This window comes from Pygoscelis adeliae, unplaced genomic scaffold (assembly GCF_000699105.1).
Source record: "Pygoscelis adeliae isolate BGI_AS28 unplaced genomic scaffold, ASM69910v1 Scaffold359, whole genome shotgun sequence".
NCBI lineage: Eukaryota > Metazoa > Chordata > Aves > Sphenisciformes > Spheniscidae > Pygoscelis > Pygoscelis adeliae.
This window is the reverse complement of record NW_008825553.1, coordinates 635,870-647,595: the sequence shown is the minus strand read 5'-3', so window position 1 is coordinate 647,595 and position 11,726 is coordinate 635,870. Positions and strand designations below refer to the sequence as shown.

The window sequence follows — 11,726 nt, the reverse complement described above, 5'->3', positions numbered from 1 at the left end:
TTGAGTTCATTTGACCTTATTCTATATTTCCGTCTTTTTTTTTTTCTTAGTATCACCTTGGAGGAATATAACCTTGCTGCCCCACTGACTCGCTGGAAATATTGGCTTATCTACACTTCTGCCTACGGTGCCTACCCTATCTCAGTGTAGCCTGGTGGGGGAAGAAAAGAAGCAGACAGGCTACAGAGAATTTTTTTGTGCTTCACTGAACTAATTGTTGCTTGTCCAAGCAAAACAGGATGGATGGGAAGATGTTGTACCAAGTTACAGATAAGGTGGTTCCAGCAAGGTCCAAGTCTCTTCTCTAAAGAGAAGTTCCAGCATCAAAGAGGCTGAAAAGCGAACACTCCAGTCAACCAACATGGAAGGAGGCAACAGTCCAAATCTGCAACTTCAGCAACTCCCGTTGGCCACAGCAGCGGTTTCTGTGCAGCCACACACTGACTCCTTTTCTTACAAGGTCAGATTTCTACCGCAGTCTATCCCTAGAAGGCCCTAACTATTCAAGTAAGCTAGTAATGCCACTGTATTTTGGTTATTTTTTTGCAGAAAATGCACTGTCTTTGTGTTTAGCCATGCCTGGAGGTCCCAGTGTGTTATGCGCTGTGTATATAAGCAGCGAGAGAAAGAAGGAGAAATTCTGTGTCTTGAAGAGCTAGACAAAGTGAAGAAAGCACTGGCAGTTAAAAGATGTGGATGTCTAAATGTGGTTAGGTGCAATAAATTCTGCTAGGTGCCTTTTCAGACTAACCCATACATCAGTAACTGAGATCAGATGTTCTGGTCGGCTGTATATTCAAGTGCTTGAATTTCAGGTGGGTCAGCCCACGGTCACGCAGTGAGCCTGCAGCTGAGGTAGGACATGTTGCTCTTGTTTCTCCTTATACTCTTAAGTGGGAACGGAGCTGCTCCCAAATCAATTTCCTCTGAATCCCTGATTCTGAAGGTGCTCAGAAAATCCCAGCAAGAAGGGCTTTTTTCCACTGGAAAAAGTACTTTGCTGAGAACACAGTCTGAGGCGTGTTGTAAAAGTTGACCAGACTGATGTTGGCTTGCAAGCTCTCACAGTCCAGAAGCCAATCCCAAACCTGTGCCACATTTAGGAGCTTTTCAGCTGAAGGCATCGTCTCCTCCATGTCTTCTAAACTGAAGTCCAGTTGCTGAACCAGTAAGCTGCTGAACTTCTCTGGCTACATTTGTGATCACACAGTGACATTTTTCTGCCAACTTTACTGTCTGTTGTGGGAAGATCTCTCAGGTGTTTTTGAATGAAACTGCTTGGGTGAATCTTGTTTTCACACATCTTGATAAAGAGCTTTTTGTTCCACTGATAAGAACTTGAAATCTTGAAGTCCGTGTCTTACTATTTATGAGAAAATCAAGTATTTGATTTGATTTCAAGTATCAATATATCAATAGTATATTTACTGTTAAGGGAGGAATACGAATGTGAGCTTGGTTATCCCAAATCAATCAAAGCAAGTACTCCACTGTATCTTGGAGACCTGCACTGGAATGAAAAGTGCTAATGACATCTAATGAGATTTAGACAGTTGTTGGAAGAACACAAATGCTAAATGGCCTGGCTTAGCCTCAGGCTCTTCTGTTCACTCCTCATGTATGTTTCCTTTGTGACTCAGCCTGCTTTACATCCTTTTCTTATTTCAAATTCTGTCTTTAGACTGTGAGAATTATTGCTGAGCTGGGAATGCTAACGTAGAAGGGGTTGGGAGCTTGCTAGGAGCTGCTACCAGTTGCCTTTTACTTTGGAATAACTGGTTCATATAAAAAGCAGCATAAAATCTGTGATAATTGGGCTGCCCCATCAAATGGGCTAAATTACCTACTGAACCAGCAGATGTTATAAGTGGAGAAGAGTAGAATAGTTCTTAAAATGTGACCCGCAGAATGCAGAGGGTCCTGATCCATACTCTGCTGAATTCCAGGGCAACAAACATCCTCGTGAAAAGAGTTTTTCAAAGGGCAGAATGAGTGAATGGGTTGTTGTGTTAGGCTTTATCTTCTTCCCCTCTGAGAAACTGCAGAGAATGCAAATATATGCACACTAATTAAGTCTCTTGTAAAAAGTGTCTGTTAAGGAAGAGTTATCTTTCACCTGAGTTTCACAGATTTGGAACACAGCCACAGGGAACTTACCTGAATTGCCCTAGACCACGTAGAAAGGGAGGAAGATAAACGGAGATTATATTGACGGGTGATCTAGAACTGTTTTAAAAGTCTGCTCTCTTCCAGATTGTGCAAAAAGCTCCAGCCTCCTTCAGGGTCCAGTGGCTAAATTTAATATCTGTGTGTTTACTTTGTTTTTACAGGAGAACTTGATTGGTGCATTACTAGCTATTTTTGGGCATCTTGTTATCAGTATTGCGCTCAACCTCCAGGTGGGTATCATGAAGCAAATATTGATCCTGCCTCAAGCATCCTGCATTAAAAAGCATCAAGCATGCCAAAGATTCTTTGCCTTTATTTTCTTTTCTAGAAATACAGCCACATCCGACTGGCAGGTTCCAAAGACCCCCGAGCCTACTTCAAAACCAAGACATGGTGGTGTGGACTGTTTCTGCTGGTGCTGGGAGAGCTGGGAGTGTTTTCCTCTTACGCCTTTGCTCCTCTTTCACTGATTGTGCCACTCAGTGCAGTGTCTGTTATAGGTAAGGGGGAAAGAGACAACGGCCATACAAGTCTGAGTGCGTTCCAGCGTGAGATTGCTGATCATTGGGCTGCTACACAACTCACTGTTTCTCTCTCCTTTTTTTTATAGCTAGTGCGATCATAGGAATTATATTTATTAAAGAAAAATGGAAGCCCAAGGATTTTTTGAGTAAGTTCCACAGTTCCTTTTCACTTTTCTTCTCTGTTTACAGGCCATTCAACCTGTAGCATGGCCTCTCAAGAATCATAATTAGAGGGATGGCAAGATCTCCGTTAGCTATAGTACCTCTTTGAAGAAATGCGTCATCTCATCCACTGTTTGTTAAAAATGGATTATTTTAGTTTTTTCGGACTTGTGCCAAATCATCCGAATCGCACAGATTTTGGAAATACATGGAAATGGTGTCTGTTTGCAGAATCATGGTTCTCTGGGCTGAAGCTGCAGCCTAGGGCCTTGACTCTGCAATAGCGTAGGCACAACTGAATCAGCTGAATTTCATACACGTGCAAGTGTTTGCAGAACTGGGGCATTCATTCTTCCATTCCCTAGAAAATGGGCTGTGGGCAGTGTCAGGCAGGATAAGCCCCAGATATAGATCTTGTAGCTCCTATTTGTTTAGCAGATGCTGCCTGGTATCTCACAGCACACACGTTGCTTAGGGGTTTTTTTGGTTCTAATATTTTGAAAGTGGGGCATGAAGGGCAGAGGAATGAGTCATCCAGAGGAATGTGCATGATGTCATTAACGGTCACTGTGCATGTGCAATATGAATTCCATGCATCCACACTAACCCACTAACTTTGTCCTCTTTTTTTTGTCCTTTGGTTGCCAAAGGGCGCTATGTTTTGTCCTTTGTAGGCTGTGGTTTGGCAATTGTTGGAACTTATCTGCTGATAACATTTGGACCTAATAGTCATGAGAAGATGACAGGAGAAAATATCACTAGGCATTTAGTGAGCTGGCCATTTCTGTTGTATATGGTAAGATGGCCCATAAAATGCGGGACAGTTTTCTGCTATATGCCTGGTTGGGAGTTTCATTTCAAGCATTGTTCTTCCTTCTGGTTACTAGCAATATTCCTTGTGCTTGCTAATGAACCCATGCCAGCTTTTCTTGGTGTGAGTTCCACAGTGCCTGTGGACACCTGCATGCACAATTTGGAGCCCTCCCATTCTTTCTCTGAATTATTCTGTTGGGACTTAAATACCTTTAACTGAAAGGTTTTAAAATAGCTTGCTCTCTCCCTGACCTGTCGGCTTCTGCCTGTGGCAGTAGTACTGATGGCAGCTGAGAGCAACTGTTCCAGAGGTGTCCAAATACGGTGCTTGCATCTGGGCTTCTTCTAGATTGACTTTCTCTGGAGCCATCAATCTCATTGAAAATCTTATGAAATCTGTCATTTTTTAATGGAGATAAGTTTGGCCATTAAATAACGTGTGCTGCAGGGATCACTTAAAGAACCTCATTACAGAAAGTAGGCGGAGATCTCTGAAGTGAATATTCAGTCAGGATTATTTGATCTGCTGCTTTACCATGAATATAACGTCGTGTCCCATGTTTCCTGTTCTGCAAGAAGCTATTGAATATCTCATCTAATAAGAATCTAAGATCATGCTAAATTTGATCTAGAATTGTGTGGGATCTTCATTTTCCTTTGATTTGCCCTTTTGTGTAATTCTAATGTTTGACTGGCTCAGAATCCTGTTTACTACCAACCCCATACACCCTGCATCTTTTAATATTCTCTTTTCTGTCTTTTGTAGCTTGTGGAGATCATCATATTCTGCCTGCTACTATATTTTTACAAGGAGAAAAATGCAAACTACATTGTAGTTATTCTTCTGCTGGTAGCTTTGCTGGGTAAGTTGATACGGACTTGTAAGATCTTCTAACTCTGGCTTATAACAGTAAACTACAGTAAACTGAGGCATCTATGGCTTATAGGGAATTATATTGACCTAATTAATGTCATAAAATGCACCATTCTACTCCAAAAGTGTTACTACAAATCAGATGAAGTTAATATCTTGCAGTGATGTTTAGGATCTTTGCAAATGACCTTTGAACAATTAAGACTTATTTCCCATAAGGACGAATAATCTCCCAAATACAGAAAGTGCAAGTTATTTATTAGTGTTCTTAATTTTAATCTCTGCATGCAAAGCATGGTACAATATCTTATCTAGTCAAGGATGCACAACAACTCGATAAGGAAGGCTGATTCAGTGGATGAAAGAGAGTTTTTGACCTACAAGAATCTTCTTGGCTCTGGGAAGGTTTGCTGTGTGGCTAAAGAAATGATAAATGCTCTGCCATGCCAGTACGTCTCTATTTAAATTGGGAGAGCCTCTGGGCATGGGGTCGAATGATGCTTTTGATATCCTCATAGCCTGCAGTGGGATCCTGCGGTGACTTTGGAAAGGCCAGGATTTCACTCGTACCTTTCTCCACATTAATCTGTTTTTTTTTTTTTTTTAAGAAACTGATCAATTAAACTTTAAAAAGGGTGAATAATAGCAAGGCAGTGACGCAGTCTGACATGCTGTTGAATCTATGTCACAGGCCTCAATTTTTGCTATTTATGCAACTTCAGTCACTGCAGTGTCTTGTCTTTTTTTTTTTTGAACTGTTTGTGGCTGGATTTCAGTAACTGATGCCTCAGAGGCTGCGTGAATCATAGACAAAGCGACTATCCTAATTCTGAATGGCCCTGACTTGTGCTTTCAAGAAATGGAAAGGAAGTAGGCTCTTTTTGATTCTTGTTTTGAAAACCTCCTTAGCTTTATTAACCAAGCCAATATGGCATCAGAGATGAAAATTTGTATCCTTCCATCATGTGATTGCACAACACTGTTTAGACACTTAAAAAAAACCCAACAAAACCCACAAAGCTAAATGTAAATGCTCCCAGTCCTGTAGAGAAGGGAACCGTGGTACAGAAAGGTTAAGTGATTTATTGAAGGTCATTGTGGTGAAGTTGTTGGGAATAAAACTGGCAGAGTTGGGAATAAAATACGCAGTTTGCATCCTTTGTTTGCCCTGGCAAAAGGAGGGTTCAAGTTCTTGTAGATCTTGGGTTTGTTTGCAGATGCCTGTCATGTATAGAGCGAGTGTACAGCGTTCGTGTCCCATTGAGCATGTATGGGCGCTTCAGCTGAGTCTTGGTAAACATTCGCAGGTTCTATGACTGTTGTGACTGTGAAGGCTGTGGCAGGCATGATTGTTGTCTCGATACAAGGAAACTTACAACTCGACTACCCTATATTTTATATCATGTTGGTGTGCATGATTGCTACAGCGGTCTTTCAAGCAACGTAAGACATTCACTCTCTTTTTGTCTATAATTGTGCTGGTTTCAGTGGATTAGTAATTAGTGGGCTGTTTGTTATCCATTCCAAGAATGCTGATTAAATTTTTAGGAGAAGAATTATCCATTCTCTTCTGTGACCTGTCCTCAAATCCATGTCACGGGAGCCTGAGATAGTGGTGGTGTTTGCTTTTCCGTGTAGTGACACTGCCAAGTAGTTTTAATCCCAAATTTATACATCATTCAAGTATTTGCAAAACAATGTTAGGAATGAAATGGTGGCAAATTGAATATGGTATCTGTGCGCTGGCTAAAATCAAAGTGCAGAATCAGTGTTGTTGATGATGTGCCTATTTTTTTTTTTTCCCCTCTGTACTTGTAATAACATAAAAAGCCAGTAGCAGCAGGGATTAAAAGCTATTCAAAATGTGAGTGATATTCTGGCCCTAAGGTCAGAATGGCAGTAATTTCACTGCCTTTAGTCAGTACAGCCACAGGGCTTAACTCTTCTATCGTTTATATTAATTTCAAGGGATGCTGCTGCAGGTTTAGTGAGGACAAGAATAAAGTTCCTTAAATTTATGCATCACTTTTGAAAGGTGTTTCCAAAAAGAAGGAGACCTATACTAGTCCATGATAACCGCTACACAATTTGAGTATCCTTCCCAAATCAACCCCTGTTGTCTGTCATTGTATTGCAGATTTTTAGCGCAAGCCTCACAGCTGTATGACTCATCTCAGATTGCCAGCATCGGCTATATCCTGTCCACAACAGTAGCAATCACAGCAGGTAACAGCGCACAAAACAGCGTGTTGGTCCTTTCTAAAAGAAGGGCAAAAGATTTTGGAAAATAATCCTCACTTACAGATGAGGAAGGTGAATACTCAGCAAGACGATGACTTGTATTTTCTTGTCATCTCTCTTCTGCAGCTGGCTTTGTTTCTTTTCTCTTTCCAAAAATGTGAATTATCCCATTAGACTATGTTAAAATTTTCTGTTAAGTTCTGTCATTTTGTTTAAAGTGCATGGGTACTTACATTTGAGACTGTATTACTCATACCATGCTAGCATGTAGAAGAGGGTGATGTATGCTCTCAGGGGTGCAACTTGAACCCACAGCTAAAATTTCTCCTTGTGTAATTTTATCTAGATTTTTGTTAAAATGTATGTGAGGCAGTGTATAAACGTATTTGCTTCCTCTGTACAAAGGTGTTAAAATTCTCTTTCTGATAGTCTTGTTTGCACTGTATCTAGAATGCAGCTGCTCACAGCTTTATAGGCACTTTTTTTTCTGAACAGTTTACTCCAATTTCAGCCCTTGCCCACACAGGAAAAGCTTTGTCTGCATGAACAAAGCTGAGCATTTTAAACCCCTTGGGCTTCAAACCTGACGAGCAGCCTTTTTAAGGTTTTGTTCTCCTCACTTAGACGTACGAGCAAAACTGGGGAAAAGAACCAACCAGCCAAAAAAACCAAAACCCCAACACCGGAGAAAATCCATCACTGTCAAGCAGATGCACGCTATCTGTGTAAAATAATAATGCTCTTCTAGGTATAGAAGGGCAATAGCTTCCCCTGTAAATTACACACTGCCTTTTAATGCTGCTCTTCAATGTCTTGAGAGAGTATGGCCACTCCTTGGCTAATGTTTATTTCCTGTCATGTTCCAAGCCATATGCTGCTCTCAGATTCATCAGCTTATTTACTTTACTTCAATTAGAAATGTAAAGAGTAGGAGCCAGAATGCGTGTCCTGTTGACATCCAGGACACCGAGGACACTTGTCATCTTATAGGTTTGAGCTGTATATACGTGTTTGGGGTCAAGAGTTTGTATCCTGTTGTAGTTAGAGAGATCCAATTCGGTTTGTCATTCAGACTTCAGAAATACAGTCTCTCTTGTTTGTGGTAACCACTGCGGTACGGTGAGAATTTGGCTCAGGCTTTATTAGCACAGTGACGTGCGATAATTCCAGCAATGTTTCCTTCACAACCCCCTACCCCAACATGGAAAGATTTGTGCTAGTTGCTGTGCTGCTGTACGGATTTACTTGCATCTATATTACTTACACAATATACTTATTTTGGTAGTGAAATTCTAAAAGATTTGTCAATAAATTGTGTTAAAGTAGAAATCAGGCCACCTTTTTCTATTTTAAGATCATAAAAAAACCCAAAGGTGCTGACTATAAAAATAGGAATCTTTCTTACATGATTGGGTTTCTGGAGGGACTAGTAGCACTAATTGCTCAGGTAAGCTGGGAAGAAAGATGTCATGAATTATTTCCTTTTAAAGGAGCAACTTTTTACTTGGACTTCACCGGTGAAGATGTTCTCCATATATGTATGTTTGCGCTTGGGTAAGTGTTTAAAGTTTCCTTGATAGAGAACTGGAAAGTATTTCTTCATATGACTAAAATTTTAAAAATACATATCTATCTATGTCTCCGTATATATTGGAGGTACACACGTTCTTGGAGAGGAGGACAAACTGAAAGCACTTTCTCTGTTAGAGCAGACAATGGCCTATAGAGCTCAGTATCTTGCCTGTGTGGTGATGGATGCTCTAGAGGAATTGTGTAACACTAGGTTATGCATGATTGTACAACATTAAACGCTAAATCCCGTACTGACTCTACTGGAGATCGGCTTGGATGTTGAAGCATATGGGCTATTTTTCAAGCTACCTGCTCATGAATCTAGAAGAATTGCAGAATAACCAAAAGGAGCCATCTCTAGGGAATCTACTTCAGGTTTTGCTCCGAGCCTTCACTGAACTGTGACTGGACTTCTGGAGTCCTGTTTCTTAGGGCATGGGCACTCACACAGTGCAGATATGATCAGTAAAACGTGCTGTGTAACTCAGTGTTTACTCCTAGTACAGTGTCTTGATGTGATTAGCTCTCCATAATCAGGGGACATTCTGAAATGTCTTTCAGATTAGCACAGGAAAAAAACAATTAGGAGATTAATGTTATGAACTGCACCTTTGTCTGTCAACGTACTGTAAAAATCAAGATCGACAGTTGTTAATGTGTTTACCTATGGGAAACCTTTCAAAGGTCAGGCTGCTAAATCCTGGAATTTCATCAAAGAAAACCAAGTTTTGATATGCTTCCTTTCCCCTTTAGTTAGTCAAGATTAATTAATTAACATGAAAACTCTTCCCTGCCATTTGATAAAGAAAAGGTGAAATTGTTCTGATTGCTAGGTGGATTTCAATACTGTTGAAGAAGGTTATTCAGCTCAGACAGTTCCCTGTAATTCTGACTTCACAGTTCTTTCTCTTCCAGTTCTGAATTCTTTATGGTGCTACATGATAGGCACTCAGAAGAAGCAACATGCAATATTACCTCGTCTCCCTTTTCATAGTTACCTCAGTAGATCTTGTCTTCTCTCTCAGGTGCCTCATAGCATTTCTAGGTGTCTTCCTGATCACAAGAAATAGGAAGAAATCTGTACCGTTTGAACCTTACATATCAATGGATGCTATGCCAGGTAACAGTAAAAAATACAGTGGTCTATCACTCTTTTAAGTGTTGGGCTTCACAGTGAAAGCTCAAGCTTTAGGCTCTGTTAACTATCTGGATGTATCAGGTGTTGTTTTTCCTTCTCCTGTTTGTTTGTGCCTTGCGAGGGGTACGTGCCTGTTTTGCATGGAGCAGCGAAGAGGTGACGTGCCACTTGGATGCCACTTATTCTGGGTCCTCTGGCACCAGGGAGGATGTCAGATTTTGTCAGAACAGCCTTGTCCAGTTGGCTACTGTCTGGGAAGATGAACTAGTTTTGAGCATTTGCTTGGGACTGGGCTTGGCCTTCATCCAGCAGGAAGAACTGATTACTGGGGAAGACTGAAGTGTGTTGCAAGAGGTGGAGGCCAGGGGGAGCAGAAATTTCTTTTGGGAAGTACAGCTAAACTCTTTTTCTGGTGAGCTGTACAAAAGATACGCAGCACTTGATAAATAACTGACTGCCATCCCTCATTCACTTGAAGCTTATTTCTCCACTAGTTGCTTTGGTGCTAAGCAGAAAAACATTATGTCTTTCATTTAACACTCCAGGAACTGATGAGCCGCATATAACGAACCCTGAGACTATATAATTTGCTGATTTAACAGAGTGCAGGAAGAATGCACTTTTGTTCCTAAGCATTTAATCTCTGTCTTTGCTCTTTTCAGGCATGCAGAACATGCACGATAAAGGGATTGCAGTTCAGCCTGACCTCAAAGCTTCTTTTTCCTACGGTGCCCTAGAGAACAATGACAACATGCCGGAAATTTATACTCCAGCTACATTGCCGATCGTGCAGGAGCAACATGGTTCCAAAGGAGTTTCTGCTCCACCCTACCGGGTGCTGGAGCACAGCAAAAAGGAGTGAGTGACCTTTAAGGAACTGATTTGAATCGTCAGAAGTATGACCTTTATTTATTTACCCATTAAAATATAAGCAAGTGTAAAGCCAACCTTGATATAGTTTAAAGCTCGTCTCAAACTTAACTTTCAAGGCTGATTATGAAAATAAACAACTCTCTGTAGTTGTGAAGTTGAAAGCATTCGTCTTAGCAAGAAGTAAATCACAGTTCTCCGTTGAAGGCTGCTGTCTGGAAGCGTGAAATGGTGAGTGCAGTACCATGGCAGTATGAAACCGATGAGATAGCAGACGCTGTGAAAATGCAGAGCTGTGGGAAGAGAAGTGACTGTGCAATTTTTAGTCCTGCTGGGAGTGGGTTTATCTCCAAACAGAAGTTTTCAGGAGTTGCTCACAGAGAGAGGAGGGCAGGATTTAATCTTTCATATATAGAGACTGTGACAGATTTCCAGAAAAGTTGTAAATCCTTGTGTCTCTAGCGTAACCACCAAACCACCTTAACATGGCAATAAAATGTAATTGTTTTCAAGCGTGAATACTGAAACTGACTGTGTCTTTAGAGCAGCATAGTTGGTTAGAGTAAGCAAGATACTTTATTCCTTCAAAACGTGAATCTTGGGCACTTCCTGCACAACTATTCTCTTGACTAGTGTTGAACATACGCACTGAGTATGTGAATTGTTTTTATAGCACCACTGGATTATGTGGCACCTTAGAACAAAGATTATTTGCCAGTTTTCTGGTTTCATAACAGGAGCTTCAAGTTGGATTAAATGGTGCAGAGGGAACACTGTAAACTACAAGAACGAGAAGAAATGAAAACAGTAACGTGACTGGTATCTGGTGGGAATTTTTTGTAGTTCTTGATGAGGTCCTAATTCTGTTAACACTTTTATTTCCTTTCTGGTTGAGGCAGGATTTCCAACTTTGTTTAGTGGTCTTAAGTGCTTAAAGGTGTTGACACTCCTTAGTTAAAAAGCTCAGTCTAGGTGTTGTAGGCTGGGGTGTCTCCTGCGCCCCCCCCTTTTTTTTTTTTTTTAAAAAAAGCAAAAAAAGATACTGGTCTAATATTGTGAATGACCTAAGAAGAAAAAAGAAGTGCGCACAGTCCAGCACTCAGGACTGTAAGAATAATGGATCACTGTGTACTCGTGATATTTATCTTTCCAGCTTCCAAGAGATGGCTAGAAGCTGATACGAAGGGAGAATAGACACAAGGGGGGGGGAAACTTGTCAAGTGAAAAGGACAAAGTACGACGTTTACTGGCATATGCAAGTTCCACTGGCACTTTGATATCATAATCTTCTCTAAAAGCAGTTGTTTTGCTGGGAAACAGAATTTTAAGTCTACTCGGTGTGTCTTGAACTGTACCCATAGCG

General features: G+C 40.8%; 1 protein-coding gene across 1 annotated transcript in view; it reads left to right on the top strand.

Moving 5' to 3' along the window:
• NIPAL3 (NIPA-like domain containing 3) overlaps positions 1-10,878 on the top strand; it is a 22,318-nt gene extending 11,440 nt beyond the window's left edge. The window contains exons 2-12 of the mRNA XM_009332135.1: positions 51-460; positions 2,331-2,399; positions 2,498-2,669; positions 2,780-2,839; positions 3,506-3,651; positions 4,435-4,531; positions 5,850-5,985; positions 6,680-6,768; positions 8,274-8,337; positions 9,381-9,475; positions 10,156-10,878. Coding sequence (XP_009330410.1) covers positions 362-460; positions 2,331-2,399; positions 2,498-2,669; positions 2,780-2,839; positions 3,506-3,651; positions 4,435-4,531; positions 5,850-5,985; positions 6,680-6,768; positions 8,274-8,337; positions 9,381-9,475; positions 10,156-10,355 — 1,227 coding nt within the window. The 5' untranslated portion in view covers positions 51-361 and the 3' untranslated portion in view covers positions 10,356-10,878. The remainder of the gene's footprint in view (positions 1-50; positions 461-2,330; positions 2,400-2,497; positions 2,670-2,779; positions 2,840-3,505; positions 3,652-4,434; positions 4,532-5,849; positions 5,986-6,679; positions 6,769-8,273; positions 8,338-9,380; positions 9,476-10,155) is intronic.
• The last annotated feature ends 848 nt before the right edge of the window (positions 10,879-11,726 follow it).